The sequence below is a fragment of the Seriola dumerili genome, unplaced genomic scaffold (genome assembly GCF_002260705.1).
Source record: "Seriola dumerili isolate Sdu_G_001 unplaced genomic scaffold, Sdu_1.0 BDQW01000040.1, whole genome shotgun sequence".
Taxonomy (NCBI): Eukaryota; Metazoa; Chordata; class Actinopteri; order Carangiformes; family Carangidae; genus Seriola; species Seriola dumerili.
In genome coordinates, this window is record NW_019174295.1 from 5,084,160 (window position 1) to 5,104,590 (window position 20,431).

General features: G+C 40.8%; 1 protein-coding gene across 1 annotated transcript in view; it reads left to right on the plus strand.

The window, feature by feature from the left end:
* Positions 1 to 20,166, plus strand: part of nsg2 (neuronal vesicle trafficking associated 2) — a 37,239-nt gene extending 17,073 nt beyond the window's left edge. The window contains exons 4-5 of the mRNA XM_022738908.1: positions 16,382 to 16,492; positions 19,888 to 20,166. Of these exons, the coding sequence (XP_022594629.1) occupies positions 16,382 to 16,492; positions 19,888 to 20,109 (333 nt within the window). The 3' untranslated portion in view covers positions 20,110 to 20,166. The remainder of the gene's footprint in view (positions 1 to 16,381; positions 16,493 to 19,887) is intronic.
* The last annotated feature ends 265 nt before the right edge of the window (positions 20,167 to 20,431 follow it).

The following is a 20,431-nucleotide window of genomic DNA, read 5'->3' on the forward strand; positions in this document are numbered from 1 at the left end:
CAAATCTGTTCACAAAAAAATAAATACAACTGAATTGTAATGTTTTTATAAACAACATAATAAGTCACAAAATGTTATTGACAATATACAGTAATTCATTTTGTCATGTTTTTCCTGCAGTTTCAGCTTGAGGCAGTTGAAGCGTTATTAATGTTTTTAGGGCATTTTCAGGCCACTGAAAGACCTTAAGGTTAAGGCCAGAGAGACAGCAGATAAAGTATATGTTAAATCATAGATATTATGTAAAGCCATGTGTGATATAAAGATAGTGTTTTGGGGGTTTCCTCATCAAAATGTTTATATTATCTGCTATGTAAAAAAAAAAAAGCCAATATATTGCATCTTTATCAGATGTCTGAAAACAAAAATATTGATATTGGATTTGGCTTCAGAAACTCAGTGCTGGTCTGGCTCTAATAAGAGGGATAGAGAAAGATGTTGTGTTAAGGCATATGCACTGTTTTGGTTTAAATTCAACTCACGACCTTTGCTGCAAAAGACTTGTTCTCTTTGTTTTCCATTTTTCCATCACGCTTAACTGCAGACTTTCCAATAAAAAAAAAAAAACTAAAATGCCATGAAGAGCATCTCTGAAAATGAGGACTTGGAAGAGAAGAGCGGATTAGTCTGGCTCAGTGGGGCAGGGATTGAGAGATGCAGGTGTAGAGACTGATGAAGGGGAGATTTAATTCGTGTTGTCCTGCTTGGTTTCTGGCTGGCTCGCTATCCAGAAAACATGGTGTACTTGGCCGGCTCTCGCCCAACACACACTTCAAACCTACGTGCACACTCCTACAGGACTGGCACTCTCGAATGCAAGCCAACACAAACCTCAACATGCACACACACACACACACACACACATATACGCACATATACGCTGACTGCATGGCAGTGCCGTGACTGCCAAGCTGAACACGCATTGGCGCCAGCAGAAGTTAGCAGGCCTGAGCAGGTAGCGGTGGGAGAGGCTGCCATCGTCCAAAACAATTATCCCATTATTACCTCCACTTCGCCTTCAGATAAAAGCTTTGCTGCAGTCTGCCGCCTCCACAGAAGGCCTTCGCTGTTTGTCAGGTTGGAGGTAATTACTGCTGTGGTTCGAAACCTCACGCAGCCTCCCGTTCCACATATTGTTCTTCCTTGTTTTGTATGGATGACTAATGGTACGCTGATTGTAGGGAGAGTTTATAGCAGTCGTCTACTCTCAGTTAAACACCCACACTGATGCTCGCACGCATGCTCACACACACACCCGCGCGCGCACACACACACACACGTACACCCAAGTGAACAATTGGGGGAACAATTGATTTACCTTCAGCACTAGTATTATATTCTGAACCCTGTGTGCTGTTGAAGGAAGGAGAACATCAGAGGGAGGGAAAGGAGAGGGCGGATGCTTTTTTTTGCTTATGTGGAAGCGACTGCATCTGTACTCCTCTGCTGCACTCGGAGCACAGCAGGTGTTATGAAAACAGAGATGATAATGTGCCTGTACAGAGGCATCAGCTCCTGCTGTGGTCATGCTCCTTTTTTTTTTAAATCCATACATTAGGGCTGAACAATGAAAAATGAAAAATGAAAAATAATATTGTTATTATCTTGGCAGATATTGATATATGAGTCACGATCTCAGTCGGAATGATGATTTTTGCGTTTGATCTCCACAGAAAAACTACAAAAAAAAATGATGATGATGTAATCTCTGTAGTCTTTTACCAAACAGGCATGTTCCTTTATGTCTGGAAAATATTATTTGTAGGCCAGAGTGTCTCTGTGCATACACAATGCTTCATTTATGGTATGTTGAGACACATTTTACCTTTATCAACAAAAAAGAAGAGAAAATTGCAGCTCCTGCTATTTGGATATTGCACTTGGTCATGTTTCGATAATATTTCGATTTCGATAATATTTCGGTTAATTGTTCAAACCTACTACACATTTAAAAATACTGTGTATGTAAGTGTTTGAGTTGTTTCAACAGGTTTGCATCAGAACTGTATTTCCCAGTGCATCCAAAAGTTGCTGGGTTGTCAGCTGCAAGAGGACAGTGATGACCTCACTTTAATCAAGATACTCTTGTAAAGACAGGTCAGAACATGGTTCTGTAGAAAGTGGAAAAGAAAACACGAATAAGCTGCTGATTATGCACCAGCGTCCCTCTTAGGAAGTAAGCAAACAAAAGTGTTTTTGAAACCTGATTTTCACTTGGATTCTTATGCTATTTGTGCTTTAAGCTGAATGCTAACATCCGCATGCTAACATGCGCACAATAACAACGCTATGGCCGATTAATAGCAGGTGTAATGTTTACTGGGTTCACTCCTTTAGTTTAGCATGTTGGCATGCTATCATTTGGAGTTTTGACCCGATGATCCTGATCTTGAGGTGGCCATGTATTATCTGTACCTGATTTCATGGCAATCCATCTGATAGTTGTTGAAACATTTCTTTCATAATCACAAATGTCAACCTAATGGTGTTGGAGGAAAAGTCCTGGGGATTCATCGTCTGGGAAACATTAATGTTTGTATAAAGTTTAATGAAATTCATCCAATATTTGTGGAGATATTTCACTCTAATGGGCAATTGCCATCGCAGTCACAAAAGATGCACAAAATAAAGAATTCAAGCACCTTCGACCTCACATTTATAGCTTTATATAACATTGGATATGTGCTGCGTTCAAGAGAAATCTGGCAGGAAATGCAAACACTCTTTTTCCTTATGAGAGGCTATGATAAGTATACACACCGCTATATGCCTCTTGCAGGTCCTGTAGGAACATGTGCATTAAGTGAGTACATTTACAGACAGACAACCTAAAACATATACACCGAAGGGCTGTCTATTTATACTTTGGGTTTTCCTTTTTTTTTTTCCCCATATGAGCTCATTTTTACCAAGCTGACTTGAATGTAGTAATAGTCTTGCCTTATTATTATCTGCACCTCAGCAGATGTGGTTTTGCCCAAAGGCAACTTGAAAGTAATTGGTGACAGAGGTGAGAGTTTCTTAACCTGTTCTTGGATTCAGCCTGGCAGTCTTTTTTCCCTCACACTGTCTAACTCATCGTTGTTCGCCCTCTCTTCATCTTTCCTCACACCCATCCTTTCTCTCTCCTTCCCATCTTCCCTCCTTCACCTTATTCTCCTCCCTCTGATCATCTGTCCGGCTCGCGCTTTTGCTCGCCATTTTGCCTCCTTTCACCCTCTCCCTCCTCTTCTTCCTTTCTCTCGCTCTCCATCGTGTCATCACAAACCAGCAATCAGTGGCAGCATGCTCACACTCTCTCATCATCAAACTCATTGCTGGGAAGCATTTTACAACACTTTGAACACAAACACACTCAGTTCCTGTTATAACGGCGCCAGCTCCTATTGGCTGATATTCACAGACATCTTATTGTTCCAAATTGGCTTCTGATAAAATGAACTAGCCAGATGTGTTCCGTAGATCTTACAGCCTTGGCGTGCACACACACTTGAAGTACACACAGATGCATTGGGTTGCTGACTGCTCATTGTTAAATTATGAATTGGTTCAGGCTGCAGTGTTCAGCTTAGATCACAGCTGGATACGATGGTTGTATTGGCTTTATGCGAGGGAGAAAATCAGTTATCAGTGTAAAACAGACAGGAAGAGGACGGAGTTAACAGGATGAAAATCGAACACTTTGGAAATCAAAACCAGCCTAGATCAGGACGGTGGCAGCGCGTGTTTCTTCACGCTCCACTGAACCACAAACGCACCCCTGGTTAGGTCAGTCTGCCATCCCAAAAGGCCTCGGAGCCAACTCAAGTTTGAGTCATTTGTCATCGCAAAGAGGTCCCCTGTGTCAGCTGCCTTACAAAGGCACGCTGACAGACACTTAGCCAGGCTGGACAGACAGACAGACAGACAGACAACTGACGGTCTTCAGGCAGACAGGCAGATAACAACAGAGAAAGACACTGCCGCTGTGTGAGTGATATTTAGGATGATTTATAAGTCCAGATGGCTTCTGTTCTGCTCTACTTCTCGCCTCAGATCCCATATCAAGCAGCACCTCAAAGGACAGCAGACTTCAATCACTGTCTGCCTATCAATATCAGCAGATGTGAATACATATACATAAATCATCTCTCTCTCATCCGTTCGATATATAAGGAACACTTGAATAAAATTCTAACTGCACGTCCTATTTTATCTCAAAGGTCAAGGCGCAGAGGAAATCCAATTTGCGATTACAGAAAGAAGAACAATCTATCTCAGATCCCGTCTTGTTTTTATACATGAAGGTGGCTGCATCCAAACTCTATTTGTCGGACTTAATAAGTCAGTTGTCAGAGGTTGCCAAGACTACAAAGGATTTCTGAGCCTGATCGATGGCCCAAAACTCATGCAATCTGACAGCATTAAATCTCTTGGCACACATTTTTCATAAGCGGCCCGACTTGTTTGAATATATCAGTCAGTTTTCATGATTTTGTTTTCAAATCCACCGCACACGGCTCATCACGGCACTAATCCAATTCTGTTATTTAGATATTATTAAATAAAGTCCAAGTTTCTTTAGGTCTTAATTAATTGGCTGGAAACTGCCTGTGAATATAATTATTATCTATGTCTTTTATTTTGATAGCCAGCAGGATATCTCTGAAATGTTTTAGCATATTTCGATGAAATTTGGTGGAAAATTAGGTCATCGCCCAAGGAAAAAGTAATTAGCGTCTGGTGCTGATCCGGCAGTTTTTAAAGGATTTCTTAACAATGTGAGGCTGTGCATTTTGGACTAGAGGTAAAGACCATGATTCATGTGTGGATATTTAGCTTTTACTGAATTCAAACCAGGTTGTCCTCCCAAGAATCACCCCAGACCGACATATGTTCAAAAGGTGGTTGTGGTGGACGGTGATCATCCAAGGCAAACGAATGTGAAAAGGTAATCTATTAATTGAAGCCCTGTGCAGATATGAATTCAAAGAATAAATCCCTGCTGCATCTCATCTGCTTCACGGTGTGTGCTCCGGGTTCACAGCCAGCCAGTTATCTGTTCACGATAGAAATGGAGACATAAACCAAGAAAAAAGTCAAGCTTTGATGTTTCCATGTTGAAAAATGGTAGTGAAACGAAGGAAGAAAGAAAGTGAGCGGTCAATGTGTCCCGTGTCCTCCGCTGAGTCCTTCACTCCGCTGCTGTTGTTCTGACAAGCTGAGCCATGGGAGCGATTAGGAGACGGACAGACTGTGGATGACTCGTCTGACCCTCCACTTCTCACTTCTCTGTTGCTTCCTTTCACTTTAACGTCTGTGTCCTTATCGGTGATTCACCAATCTTATGCTATTTATGCCACTTATGCTGTCATCACTGTCCTTATTTATTATTAGTATCATGACTTGTCTTCCTGGTTTATTGTCATTACTGTAATTCAGCTTCCTCTGTCTCCCCACATGTAACTAAGGGCTCTGATAAACCAGCACATGTGTTGACTGACAGATTTGACAGCTGGCTGTGAAATAGTTAAAAAAAAAATGGTGCAGTGACCTTCCAACTATGATCACGGCAGCTTAGAGCATCACCCCATCATTTGTTTTACCCTGAAAGCTCTGCTCTTCAAGACAAATCCCCACACTCCCCTCTCCCCACTGAATCATATCCCTCACAAAAATCTCCCAATCTTCTCTCTCCAAGTACAAAAGCCCTTTCTATCTGTCTCAACTTTTATTTCTCATATTTCTCTCATGTGTTCATTCTGTTGTAACAGCAGGGTTGCCAGGTCCCAGTGCTTCTGAGTTTGCCATTTCTATTGTATGCACTTCAAGTTGGTTGATCCAGTAGCTGAAGCTAATTTCAGATTTGTACTCATTGTAAATTGCTCTAGATAAGAGCTTCATATAAGAACCTAAAACAATATATAATATAAAAGTATAAAAGTAATAAAACTAATGCTAAAATAGCAAGATAACACTACTGCTATTACTTTTTGTGTAAATAAGAAATAAGATTTTGTAAGTGCTTTAAGGGTAAAAGAGAAGATAAAGCATGTGTTAAAATGAAAATTAAAGACTAAAAATTTAAAGTAGTCATACAGGATAAGAAGAATTTGTCTTGTAATTTATAAATTTATAATTTAATTTTGGGGTCTGATTTAAATTGAATTAAAATTTAGCTGTGGAAAACCTGAGAGTAAAAAAAAAACCTGTGTAACCTTAAGCAGCTTAAGCAGTTTTGAAAAGAAAAAATGTGCAACTGACACTGACCTTCTGTTGATCAAAAAAGCCAAACAAAATTTGCGTTTAGTTAATGTTATAGAGCCGTAAAACAAGAACACTTTAAAGTGGGAGAATACTTAGACTTAAACTAAGAATGATTAAGTAACCCATTACACACACACACACACACACACACACACACACACACACACACACACACACACACACACAGACACACAAAGCAGCGCTCTGCACATGGTGTAGGAACATAAAAACACCCAGGAGACTGAGAGCTGGGGAGACATTAGAGTAATGAACCTTGTATTGTGATGTAAACAACTGTTTAGAGGTGTGCTAAGTGTGTGTGTGTGTGTGTGTGTGTGTATGTTAGAAGGCGGATCCCACCATTATTAATATCTCCTCTTCTGCAACATCTTCATCTACCAGAGAAGGAGCTGATTAGCAAATCTAATGCAGATGTTAAGTTCCTCCTCAGAGACTTATTACTGATTCACAATTAGCGTCTGTTTGTGTGTGCGTGTTGGTTTGTCTGTGTGTGTCTGTTTGTGTGTGTATGTGGGCGCTAATGCGTTCATATTATTGAGGGTACATTTGGATTTGTGATCGGTATTGAATTGTGTTGTTTATTTTCTCGGTGCACATGTTTGATAGGTGAGAGTGCACACGAGGTTTCGCATCATACTGTATTTCAGGAAGAAGTGAGTACCACTGAGTCCTTGGAGTAGGGTTTTTTCAGGGATACAGCATGAGATGATGTTTATTCATCGTGGTCATGTTTGTGCGTTTACGTCTTTGTCTCTTTCACCCTTTCTGTCACTTTGTGTTTCTCGTTTCTGGCGTTTCAAGCCCACCTGCTATTTGATTTGGAGTCTATACCCCGAGAGCACATTCTCCTCCGAGCGGCGTCTCTAACCAATATGACAGCGTGCTCTGAAAAACCTTTGAAGTTTTGTCTCCATAGAGACCTCGCTTAATTGGGATACATTAGCATAATTAGCATCTATCTCCTGCTGAACATGCACTGTCTCAGTCGGTACAGAGCCTGTGGATTCTGCGTGCATGTGAGAGGAAGACTTTTGATGTCCTTTAATGACATGTCTTACTACAAAACAGAAGTAAAAATTCATAATGATGCTCTCTGTAAGCACACACACACACACACACACACACACACACACACACACACACACACACACAAACGGAAAATACCTTGAGTATTCCAATGCACTTCTATTCTTCACTACAGATGGAAGCACAATACATGACATAAAGGCTGATTATCATCCTAACTTTCCCATGAAGACTGGTTTTTGAGAGCGCTGGCCTCCTGGAAAATAGGCCAAGCCGCCGCTGACAGTCAGCACGTTATCTTTTAGCGCGCTGGATTTAAATCTCTCGTGTCCCAGTGAAGAAGCATCAAGAGCGGTCGGATCCTTCAAGATTACATCAGGAGTGTTTGATTCCTATAACTCGAACGGACTAATATTGGTGTGATCCTGCGGTTTAAGATGATTACAATTTGAACATTTTTCGAAACGAGATGACTGTAATCTGCAGTAAACCAGTTGTTACACACGTGTGATGCTGGTACTTTTCATGGGGCGGATTTTAAAAGTCCTCCCTAGTTTGTTTTTGGCTTGAATATCTCCCTTGTAGCTTGAGCAGAGCCCTTGCTTTGTTCCTGCTAGTCAGTACAGCGGCCAACTTGGTCGGGCTATAAAGAAAATTTCAGCAACTTACTGTGCTTTCATGGAGGAGACACTCAAGTACGAAATGTTTGTAAGTTGTTCCCCTCTGGATGTGCACTGTCACAGAGAGGAGAGGAGTTTATATTCTTCATACCAGACAGAATAGAGTTTTAAATGACAACAGTTTCTGATGTATTTTTCCCATGTATGTGGCACAGATGCTTTAACAGGACCAAATCTTATTGCATCCGAGTGACCTTTATATGAAAGGCTGGATCTATAATAAAATCACCTCACATACACGGACACACAGATGAGATCAGACAATGCACCTAGCCTGTTGACCTACTAGACAAAACCTCCCGCAAAGCTCTGAGGGGGACAGACCTCAGCTGACCCGAGATCAGAGGAAAATCTTGTGTTTTCTCAGGTTGACATTTTAACAGTTTGTGTTTCCATCCAAGACGTGATGCATCTCGACAGTGGAGTGTTTGTACTTTGTTGCCACACTACTGTAGCCGCGCTCGTCTCAACCGGATAGCCAGTCCTCTAGAGCCCCAAATCCCTGTACACAGTCTCCTTGACATCCCTCTGCCCTGTCTCATACACTCCGCTCTGAGGTAGCCGGCTCCCCGAACGCTCTCTGTTTTGAGAGTTGTCTTTGTTCCACTGGCTAAAAACAAAGAACCTCTGCACCGAGACGCTCCGGGAGGAAAGACAGCACACACGATTAGCAGGCGCCACTGCAAAAAGCATTTTGGAGGAAAATCAATGAAAAAAGTGTGCTCCTCTCAAATACACCAGAGTGTCGTGCTCCGTTGTGCTGCCCCCTGCTAGAAATATCACTGTAGAAAAAAGGTGCTTTTCTTTTCTCTCTCTTGGATCTTGCTCGTGCCTGAACGCAAGTGTACAACCCAGAGGGAAATGATATTTACTTTTAACTTCACTACATTTCTACAACAGCTGCAGTTACCAGTTACCTTTCATGTTGGATTTTACATTAACAACACATATATTAGGCCTGTGGTCACATTTCAGACGTTCCACAAGAGAGATCACTCCATAAACTTTTCAGATGATTTCATTTAGATAAGTATTCACAGCCTAAATAGGTCAATTAGTATTTCATTTGAAAGAGGTAAGGATTACAGAAAAGAATCTATCATCAATAATTAAAACATCCTACCCCATTATGCATCGTGCTACCCCGCAGATTTCAAGGGGGGGGTCACTGGACTAAACTACCTGCATGCATGTAAAGTAGTTAGACCTAGCTCCAGCTCCACCAGCTACAACAGGAAAATGCTGCTTATACATTAATGAACCAGTATTAATAATGTAATATATAAAGATATATCAGTCCCAGAAAGATTACTTTCACTTTAATATCTTAAAGTACATTTTCCTGATATAATAGATGCAGAATTTTTTGTCATAGTGGATGGTTTTCACACTACTTTTACTTGAAGGAACCAGATGCTTCATCGACCACTGCAAAAACCACAAGATTTAAAAAGCTGGTTCAGAGCCAGAATGGCCACCGCTGTCATTTGCCAAACTACTTTAGTTCCTGATTTTCAAACATCACCAAGCAGCCTTGAGGCATTAATGCAGTACTCCATTTTTTTTTTTTTGTCATCATTTACATAATGCCCTCATCCATAACCTGCACATTTATATTCCATGTACAGTGACAGAGTAGGTAGGGGCTCTGTGTTTGGCTCAAGGACACGCAGGGATCACACCTGTGACCTTTCAGTTATCGGTCCTTGTTTCCACCCACTTGCCCTAACAGGTATCCTGCGACCCACTTCATTAATTTCAACAGTGCAAAACTGCCTTAAGAGGATAAGAGGGTATTTCATTTACAAGTTTATGTAGCTTGCTGATCCCTGACTTAAACGCTTATACATGTGACATATCGGTGAAGGCTCAGTGTCTCGGTTAGAGACTTCAGCAGGACACATTTCCATCCACACTGCTGAATCTTGAGGCTACACGGGTTGGTATGTTCCCAGAGGGGATGAATGAAGAATGTTTTTACTGAAATCTGCATTTTAATGTTCTGAGCTGAGCTGTATGAACAATTTGATGTCTGACATAATCGTTTATATTAAAGCTGCAGTGTGTAACTTTATTTCTAATATTCTTCAGTTGAAATTTGCTCCAAAACATATCTGAATGTGCAGAGGTACATCAAAGACCCAGGCTCACTGAGCAGCCCAGCAGCAGCACAGAGATATAGAAGTTTTTGAGCAAGCCTCACCGGTCTAACGAATCAGAGAGGGCCAAAGTCAGGGGAGGGGAGCTCATGGACGTCAGTCAGTGCGTGAACGAGCTTCTGGTCGACTGCTGCTCTCACACTGAGGCTTCGAGCTAGTGTGAGCTGCTGCAGGTCGTACCCCAGGCTGGAAAGCTCCCGATTCCTGCACGAGCTGAAACACTTTACAGAGAAGGGAGAGAAAAACACCTACAAGTTCAATGTAGTCCCAAAACCCAAAACACATGCAATTTACAAGGATAGGACAGAGAAACTCTCCAAAAACCGAATCCATTTCAACTTGTTTTTGTGGTGTGTTTTTATCTGTTGTGATAAAACGTGGCCACATTGTGAATAAGTGGTCATTTGGAGGAGGAGACTCAATTGTTCAGGTGATCAGACAGGTTGTAAACAAGCCAACAGTTAGGATATCAGGTTATCTAAACCACATTATGTGTGTGTGCACTTGTAATATTGGTAGTAATACCACACCCAACAGCAAAACTGTGTGCACACAACTACAGGAAGGAGGGTAAGTGAAATTTGAATCAGGAATTTGGCCTATAAACGGATATTAAGTCATTTCACCATTTTCTGAGGGTTTGAGACTCATTTGTCCTTTTACTGTTGGATGTGAAAATCTGGTGAACATGCATTGGCTTTTTGCTGCAATCTGACCTTTAAGCTTTTTAAATTTATTTTCCTAAGGGGAGGCTTTCTCTCCGCTCTGGCTCAACCTGTCACGAAGTTCATTAATTTCATTAATCAACAAACTCGCCCGGAGGGCATTACAGATTATTACAGCCGAGATAAAATGTATTTAATATCTAAAAAACTAACTTTTCACATTTGATATTAATAGCTCTTTTTATGCATGTAGCTCAGCGTATCTTGCACGCTGCAGAGAACACAAAAGAGCAGGATATATCCATGAAAAAAACAGGGCGCTGAGCCTCCTTTGTGCTGCTACCGAGAAGGTGTCAGAGGGGTAAGAGGAAGATGAATGAAAAATAGTTGTTTATGCTTTTAGTGGTGGTATTGATTGATGCATCAACTGATATCCCACTGTGTTTGCTGCCCACCTGCCTGCCTGCCTGCCTCTCTGTCTGTCTGTCTGTCCGTCTGTCTGTCTGCGCCACCTGCTACCAAGAGAGGCAACGAGATTCTCCATCTGCCCCTGGATCTCTATCATTTGCTCTCTGTCTGCCTTTTCGCTCACTGCTTTATTGTCTCTGTCATCTCCTCCTTTATTTCTCACTTTGCTCCCTCTGTCGCTCCGTTATCTGTTTTTATCAGCGTCATTTTTCTCTCACATCCCTCTCCTTGTCACACACCCACCTCTCCCCTATCCTCTTTTTTCTCTCTCTCTCTCTCTTGCAGACACACACACACTTACATATTCTCCTCTTTTCCTCGAGTGAATCTGAGGAGGTGTCTGCTCCCCCATATGGCCTGTCAAGTTCCAGCAGTGAGAGTGTGGGTGGTGTGGTGCAAGCTAACATAACATGGTGTTATGAAAAAAAAATAAAAAGAATAAAAACAGGAGAGAAATCATATGTTGTACTGTGGTGAAATAGACTGTGAAACAGGATCTCCATTCAGGAGACTTCCTCTGAACTCATGATGCACCGTGCACAGCAATAAATAATTAAAGGGAAATATATTTCGTGGAAATGAGACATATACTGTATGAAGCAGGTTTTTTTTTTCTACATCCAAAGGCATAAGCAAAATTGTGGTCTGTGCTATGAAAAATGTGGGTAAACATAAACAATAGGTGTAGATGCTTAATCTGCAGTCAGAGATGAGAAAGTAGGGGAGCAGAGGAACAATCCTACTGGATCTTCAGTAATCCGGTTTGATTGTTTGTCTTTCTCCATAATACAGAGCTGTCTGCAGCTGCACCTGCCTGTTGTTTCACTGATAGGACTCTGTGATGCAAGAACAAAAGACAGGGAAAATCATATGTATCAAAACAGTAGCATATAGTTCAATTTGGAGTTTTATAGCTCGAAGTAGATAGCATTCTATTTTCAACAAAATGTTAAAGGAAAAATTTGGGAGATGTACTAGTTCACTGTCTTGCAGGGATATACACCACTCACCTCTCTTTGCACTAAATATGAAACTACTGGCTAACTTAGCTTAGCATAAGGAATGGAATCAGGAAGAAACTGCTAGCCTTTCTGTCTAGTCTGTTCAAAGGTGACAAAATCTACCTAAGAGCACCTTTTAAGCTTTCTTTTGATCCACGCAGAACACATAGTGTAAAAATGACATTTCTTATGGGGTCATGTACCTGACTATTTCTTGGTTGGGACTAATTGGATCCTGGAGTCTCCACTCATTACCTGGCAGATGCTGCAAAGTAGCTCCTTATCTGACTTAGCCTAAACTTTTGCACATGCCACTACTGTTACTGATAATTTTATTTTTCCAAGTTCATGACATAAAAAGTAACAGTGCATTAACATTTGAAGAAGGGGTCATTTTTAATGTCTGTTTGGTGCAGGGCTTGTGTTCCTCTTTTCACTTCAAAAACCGACAATATATGTGATTTGCCCCAGGGTGGGCAACTCAGCAACAAAGTGTATAAAATGTCCTAAACTTTTCCTTTACATTGTCTTTAGGGTGCCACCTCATTTTGTTTCAAAAATGAGATCTTTGTGATAGTTATTATCAATTTTATTTAATGAGATTCTTTCATATCAAAGTTAACTACCTGTTAAATAAAATAAATTGAAGTACTGCTGCACAAGGAACATTGAACCTGTGAGGTTTCACTTCACAGTGTAATATAAAAAGGCTACGAGATGTGTCCATCTTTTCAAGTTTTATCTGTGTTCAGTTTTAATTTTGCTTTCAAGTTTTAATTTGTCAGTTCCAATTTCATTTGGCGGTGGTGTTGAAAATGCATTTGTTTGAATAAAAGCCAAAACAAAAAAAAATGAATGGGGAAAAAATGATGTTTTTTTTTTTATGCATGTGAAGAGACACATGGGGTTTCTATCGACCCTGGGTGGATTCGGGGAAACGATTAAAGCCCAGCGGGCACAGTCACCTGCCATGCAGTCAATCCAATCTCTCCTGATGGAGCCAATCCTTGTTAAGGACACGTTGTTCTTTGTCCAAATTATAGCCGCTTGCTGCGTGCCTACCTGCATCCAAGAAAAACAAACGCCTGTCTGTTATCTGTGGCGCACAGAACACAGGATGATGGTTGTGTTGGTGGCGATAGTGGTGTAGGATGGCACATACTGCAGCACTAATGACACAACAGCCACATCGAAAATGGGATGATGGTGATGTGAGTGGGAGAAACTGCCATGTTGGGAAATATCAGGGCCTCATATTGACCTGCAAAGCTTTATTCTACTCTATTTTGTTCTATTCTGTGACCACACCCTTGGCACAGCTTCAGCTGATATCAGGTAAATAAGTGTAAGAGTATTATCTTATCATAGAGGAATATTGCGTCAGGCCAGCAGACACCGGCAGCTAAAAGTATGAATCCACTTCATGCATGGAGGGAGTCTTCATCCTCGAGCTGTGGCGTTGCCCTGACGACCTCCTAAGGTTTACTGCGGAGTTCAGCCAGATTATGAATAATGGAGAAAGGTCAGGATAGATTTTTAATGGATTTGTACACCACATGGCTGCAGCTGCATCAACAGGGATTTCAGAGCGATCATTTCTATTATAGAGGGTATGTTCTGGCTTGAACTGTTGCTCCGACTGCTGCTACTGCTGTGTTGAATCATTGAATGTTAACACAGGCCATACTCTCCATGACAGTGTGTTCATCCCACTAATCTGTTTAATGTGCATGTGTATGTGCAATGTCATAACCCAATATTAAGTATCATTAAAGAGTGGCTGGACCACATATTCTGTAGGCAGCGGTTTCATTCAGTAAGCAATCTGCTGAATGACTATCTCAGTGTCTGATAAATCATTCAAATGCATATATGGAGACAAATATCCTCCATTTTAGTTGTGCAACAGAGCAAATCTCCTCAGTTATTAGTGACTGTAGTCTTCATTTCATGTTTCAAAGTGTCTGAGCAAAGTTGGGTCTCTCCATGCACAGAACACTCTCATTGCACGCTCCATGATATGAGGAGCTTTACAGTAATCCCTCTTCTTAATAAGCCATTTCATGTACTTCGCTATTCAATTGGGGGTCAGGGTGGGTCTTAATCAGTCATTCCACGTCTGTTGCCGCTCCAAAAGGCGGATCGCCGTGACTTTAAGATGTGTCCTCTTAATGTATCGCAGTGTGTGATGTGGGAGATGTAATTTACCAAGAGTGTCAGCGGCAACCAAGGCTGAGAGTCGTGTCCCCCAGTTGACACCAAGTAAACAGTCACTTAACTTGCGAGTCCCTGTCCACCCCCATAACGCTGATGGAGACTGATGATCACACCCACGTGTAATTGCTCTGACGTCTCGCTGTGACAGATCATATAGAGAGCAGGAAATTGCTGATGGCTTTAACGCCGGTCTCTGACTAGACATGGAAACAGGAAATTAGAGATATTCACCCATTACAGAAGGTTCTATTTTCAACTCACTCACTGGGGTAAATCTGACTTTTTAGTGGCATTTTAAAGACACATTCATGCAGGCATATGCACGCTCCACACACACACATAGGCTACCAATGGTGGCATTTATGGCTTGGCAGACAATACCATTTTTAAACACAGCTATCCTTTGCACTTCATTTACATAATTCTAATTAAATGCTCGCTTAGAAGCACCCGATCATGTTGTCAAGTCAAAGGTAGGAGGAAACAAATCCTTTTATATGTTAATCAGCTTTATATGACATTGTCTAGCCTGCCAGGGAAATAAATATTTCACACCTCAAACTACACAGAGACATCAATATGCAGGAATAAATGTATTATTTCCATCATTTTAGATTAGCTCTGCTTTTGCTTGCTATTAAGCATTTTTTCACACTGCATGTATTTTGATTCTGTACAAATGCTTGTCCAAGCAAACGCTGATAAAATTTCATAGTTCATTGTTGTGGAAACTGACCAGAACATTTTAGTTTGTTCCAGTTTTTTTTTTCCTAAATTATATATTTTGTTTAGACTAGCTATTGAATGGCTTAATTTGCACACTTGAGTGCCTCAGAGCTGCTTGCAGTGTCAGAAAATGCGATTCATAAATCTGTTCACCACCAGTGAGAAAAAGAAGTGCCCCCTGCCCCCCCTCTTTTTTCTGCTTCTGGCTGTAAACAGCTGGAAACATTCAGAAAGTAGATGAAGGTTGTAATTGATTTCTCTTGCTGACTGGAGAGCACTGACAGTCAGCACAGGTTTGATGGCAGGAGCTACACTGGTTGATTCATGAGAGCTGATTCAAAAACAAAATACCCAACAACTGAAATCATCATCAAAGTAAAACTCAGACATTTCAGTTGCTTTGGACAGAAGCGTCTGTCAAATCAATGTAATGAATGAATAATAATAGTCCACTGAAAATTGATACACTAATTAATTCTTGCCCAGTCCTACTTTGATAGACCTTTATGGAAACACAGCTTGTTATAATTAAGTTCTGTTTATTGAGCTCAGGTCATATGACAAAATTTCACCATCTGCGTAACAGGAGGCGATATCATTGAGGATTACAGGAAGATTTTAGGAAAGCTGAGACAGGTCTGCAGTAGCTTTACTGAGCTTTGTTCTTTCACTTCTGCTGGACATTGGTAATTTATTGAGGAAGGAACTTCGTATTAAATAATGGAATAAATAATGAAATTAACGATTTTATGAATGAATTTATCTGTGTCCAGGTATGTAATGTAAAAATAGAAAACAAGAACACAGGTAAACAGTGGAGTAATTTTATTCTCATATGCTACTGACTTGGTGCCTTATATTTATCCAAACTGAGGCGGCCGTGTCCGTGGAAACAAAGCAGTTTTTAACAGTGACCTGAGTCATTCATCATGTAACTCAACAGGAACACCTTGCCTTGAGGAGCCATTGACCTCAGTCAGCAGCATCTTACCATTTATTATGATTACACACACACACACGCACACACAGACACACACTAGTGCACACACTCCATCTTTCTCACTGTCTAACCCTAACCCCATCTCACATATACAGTATAAACCATACACTCAAAACACTTTTTTATGGCTATGGCGCACACACACACTGACCAGTGTTTGTCGTCCCTGCAGGTGACGATCCTGATCATCCTGGCCCTGGCCTTCCTCGCCTGCATTGTGTTCCTGGTGGTTTATAAAGCCTTCACCTATGACCATGCCTGCCCAGATGGATTCATTTATAAGGTAACAGCCATAATTGGCCTTTATTTAATTTTCTAGTGTTACAAAACATCACTCCACAGCCCTGAGATAGACAAGTGGTTAACAGTGCAGTGGGTCATGAGATAGCCTCTTCACAATTAAATAGGTCTGTAACTAGTGATTACTGTATGTGCTACTGTTCATGTTAATGGTATACATTAATATAAACAGTTGCTTGTTAAATCAAATAGTATATAAGCTTCTCCACTGCAAATATTTTAATTGCCAATTACTTTGTGACAAATAAATAACTGAACAATATATACAGCTCCATTGCTTCACATTGTGTCCAACAAAGAAAAACCCTCACTGATGTGAGCAAGTTTGGTGAGGGTTGATTACATTGGCTTGTGAGACAAGCCCTAGCACATGCATGCTGCACACTCTCATTCGCATCCTGAATGACAGGCACACAGAGAGGGCCGAGAAAGAGACAGACAGGGACAGCAAAAAGTTTATGGATTTTTTGACACTCCACCAGTTCACCAAAGCAGCGGGATTTCTCCCGGTGCACCTGGTAGCCAGTCTGATTTTGACAGACAGGTCCATTGTCAATGAGCTTGTGTGTGTGTGAGAGAGAGATACAGAGAGAGAGCAGGGCAAGGGGGGGCTGAGCAATCAATGCGCTGTGCACATGAAATAACATTTTACCCATTTGAAATACAAAAAAAAATGAATAGAAAATCAATATGGAGTGTTCAATGTTGATATTGTGGTGGGCCGCCACAAATAAATCAGTGTATGTGAAATGTGAAACATTACACAGTCAATAATGTCCACCAGCCCAAGGTACTTGTGTTATCACACCAACAGTCAAATCCAAAAGATTTTCAACTATCAGTGATGTAACAGACAAAAGCAGCAAATCCGTATTTTGATTGAGAAGTGACTGAAAGAGCCCATATTGTATTAAGTGAGATGACAGTTTCTTCTTCGATTATAAAGCAGGTCTAAGTTCAATATTAATACAGAGAAATGCACACAGCCTGTATTCAGAAACTGAGCATAAAAACAAGCATTCAGGACTTCTGTAACTTTGTGATGTCACAACAAAGCAGAGTCTCTGCTCTCAGACATGCCCAAGCCCCGCCCACCTGGACCCACTCTCCAACCTTGCAGGATTTGGTTTCTCTGAGTGTTAACCTGAAATCTGCTATATTTTTATTACATAACTCAGAAAACAATCAAGTCAGCCAATTAGATAGTTGGCTCACCGACCTGTTGTTACTAGAGCTCAGAGAGAAGCCTGAGAGAGTAGATGTAAATCTACACTGAGATGGTTTTTGGTTCTTAAAACCATAAACATATCCACTTCAAATAAAACACAGGACATGAGTAGAATATGGGACCTTTAATCAGCTAACATTAGTTTGTGTCACTTCAGTAACTGATCTATTGATTATTTGATTCACCACTAAATTCAGTCAGCCATTTTGCCAAATATTCACCCCGCTATGTCCTTGTGCAACACACTGAATCCTCTCTGCCCTTCACAATCTCCTTTTCTACTTTCCTCCTATTAGGATGAGTTCACCACCCAGTCTCCTATGGGAGAAGAAAAAAATAAAATGCTCCTGCCCTACTTTTACTAATTTGTGAGGTCAGGATACAGGAAGAGGCTAACGAGGCTTATCAGATGAACAATCATCAATCAATGGTATCAGTGGTTTTGTCATGACCAGTGTAATCAAGTGTAATTCGATGCTTTTGTTTCTTGACACAGAAGCTGAAGAAAGAGACACCATTGAGCATTGAGACCGATCACATATGTCATTAGCTATTTTGACTATTAGATGAAAATTACACAAATTAGTCTTAATTCCCTATTTTACAATAATTAGTACCACATTATGGATAACTCCTGAAATGTCACATACAGCCATCCTCATCCAAAAATCTCCTGCTCAGAAATGTATTGTGTTACAGTTAAATCTTTTAAGTTTTACAGTCTTCTCCAGCTTCTCCAGCTTCTCCAGCTTCTCCTCTCCTCTCCGGTACTTACAGATTACCCCTGCACTGCACTTATAAGTTTCGCAGTACTTTGTGAGAGGTCACCTTGGAAGTCTGTGTTTCTGGTCAAATCTGGTCTTTTAGGTGGAATAAATCTAGTCACAGGCTCACAAACTCTGCAGGGGCTCAGACTGCAGTCTGCAGAGGTATTATTAGCAGTGCCACATGCATGCGCACCAGGTGCAAAAAGTGTCAATAGAACAACGTGTGCATTCACCTGCACGCACATACACTACACAATGACACATAAGGTTGGAGATATATACAGACTTAAGAATATACACGGGCTCAAAATATGCTAATGCACTCCATTATAGCATTATGGCCTCCATTCTCCTCTATACGTTACTACACAGAGCTGTGCTATCAGCTTCAGCTATATAAGTAGCTTCTTCTTCCTCTTTACTACTCCCACTCATCCAGATTATTGGTTTGAGGCTGTTTTTTATGGGGACAGTAAACAGTGTTTTTTTCTTCTCTTCTTTTCAAAGCTATTCAGAGTCCATTACCTGAATTTCTTGTGAGACATTTTTGGTCTCAAGTCAATATTTAGCGTCACTGATGAAAATTCTTTTCGCTGTGTTTTTTTTCTTGCTACATTAAAAAAGACTATTCAGCTGCAACATGTAGTATTTAAGGGTAATTCAACGTGCTGTGTCAGGTGTATCTGAATTATATAGAAAATTAGTTCCACTTCTTTTTCTGTTGTTCCATTTAATGGGAACCATGTTGACTGTTTAGTGAGATAAAACGATTTTTTCAAACATGGTTAAAGCTCACAGACTGAGTTGGCTATTCACACACAAAACATCAAACTCAGACAGTTACTTATACTGTAGAAAGTCTGGAAGATGAAGAAAAAAGCCTTTTATCAGTTTCCTTTCTCTGCAGTTTAGTTCACATTGTATTTGAAATTAGCTGAAATTATGTAGGCCTACCGTATATTTTACATTATGATTGGTTGTTTTTTTTTCCTTTACGACAAAATGGTATAACTGCACAATTAATATTTTTTATATCAAAACTGTGAATTGAATGAGTGCAATTTTCAAATGGCAAGAGCGCTGATTTTAATTGGAACATAATTATACCTAATTAACAGTTCTTAACAACCTGTAGCGAGCAATCGTTTAAGTGGTCAGTGGAAGATTGCTCAGTTGTAGTAAATTAACCTTAATTATGTGCCAAAAAAAAAATCAATCTTGTGTATTTTCTGATTAATGCGTTCTGCATGACCTGATAAATTAAGTAGCCTACTTTATTAAGGTTAGAGGACCTTTATTGTCATGGCAATAATAATAATGCTGCTACGTGTAGCACCTTTAACAAAATGTTCTGAACCTCACTCTTCTCTTTCTCTGTCACAGCACAAGCGGTGTATCCCAGCCTCTCTGGAGGCGTACTACGCTGCCCAGGATGCCAACTCGAGGGGCCGTTTCTACACAGTGATCAGCCACTACAGCATGGCCAAGCAGACCACCTCGCACTCTGTCTCCCCCTGGCTTCCTGGAGGGGTTGGGGGGCAGCAGCAGCAGCAGCAGCAGCAGCAGCAGCATGACACTAAACCCCCCAGCAGTGAGGGCCACTGAGTTAGCTGAAGGGTTAAAGGATGTTGTAAACACACACACAGACACATGCAGACATGAAGAAACACATACAGACACAGGCAGGTGTAGACAGACACACACACACACACACACACACACACACACACACACACACACACACACACACACACACACACACACACACACACACACACACACACAAACACGTAGGAGAATATGTAGAAAACTAGACAAAAGAGATGCACATTAACACAGCAGCTACATATTTAATGCCAATATAGAGTGAAAACATGCATGCAGACATGAAAACACAAGCACACGCTAGGCCATATTCTGATTTACC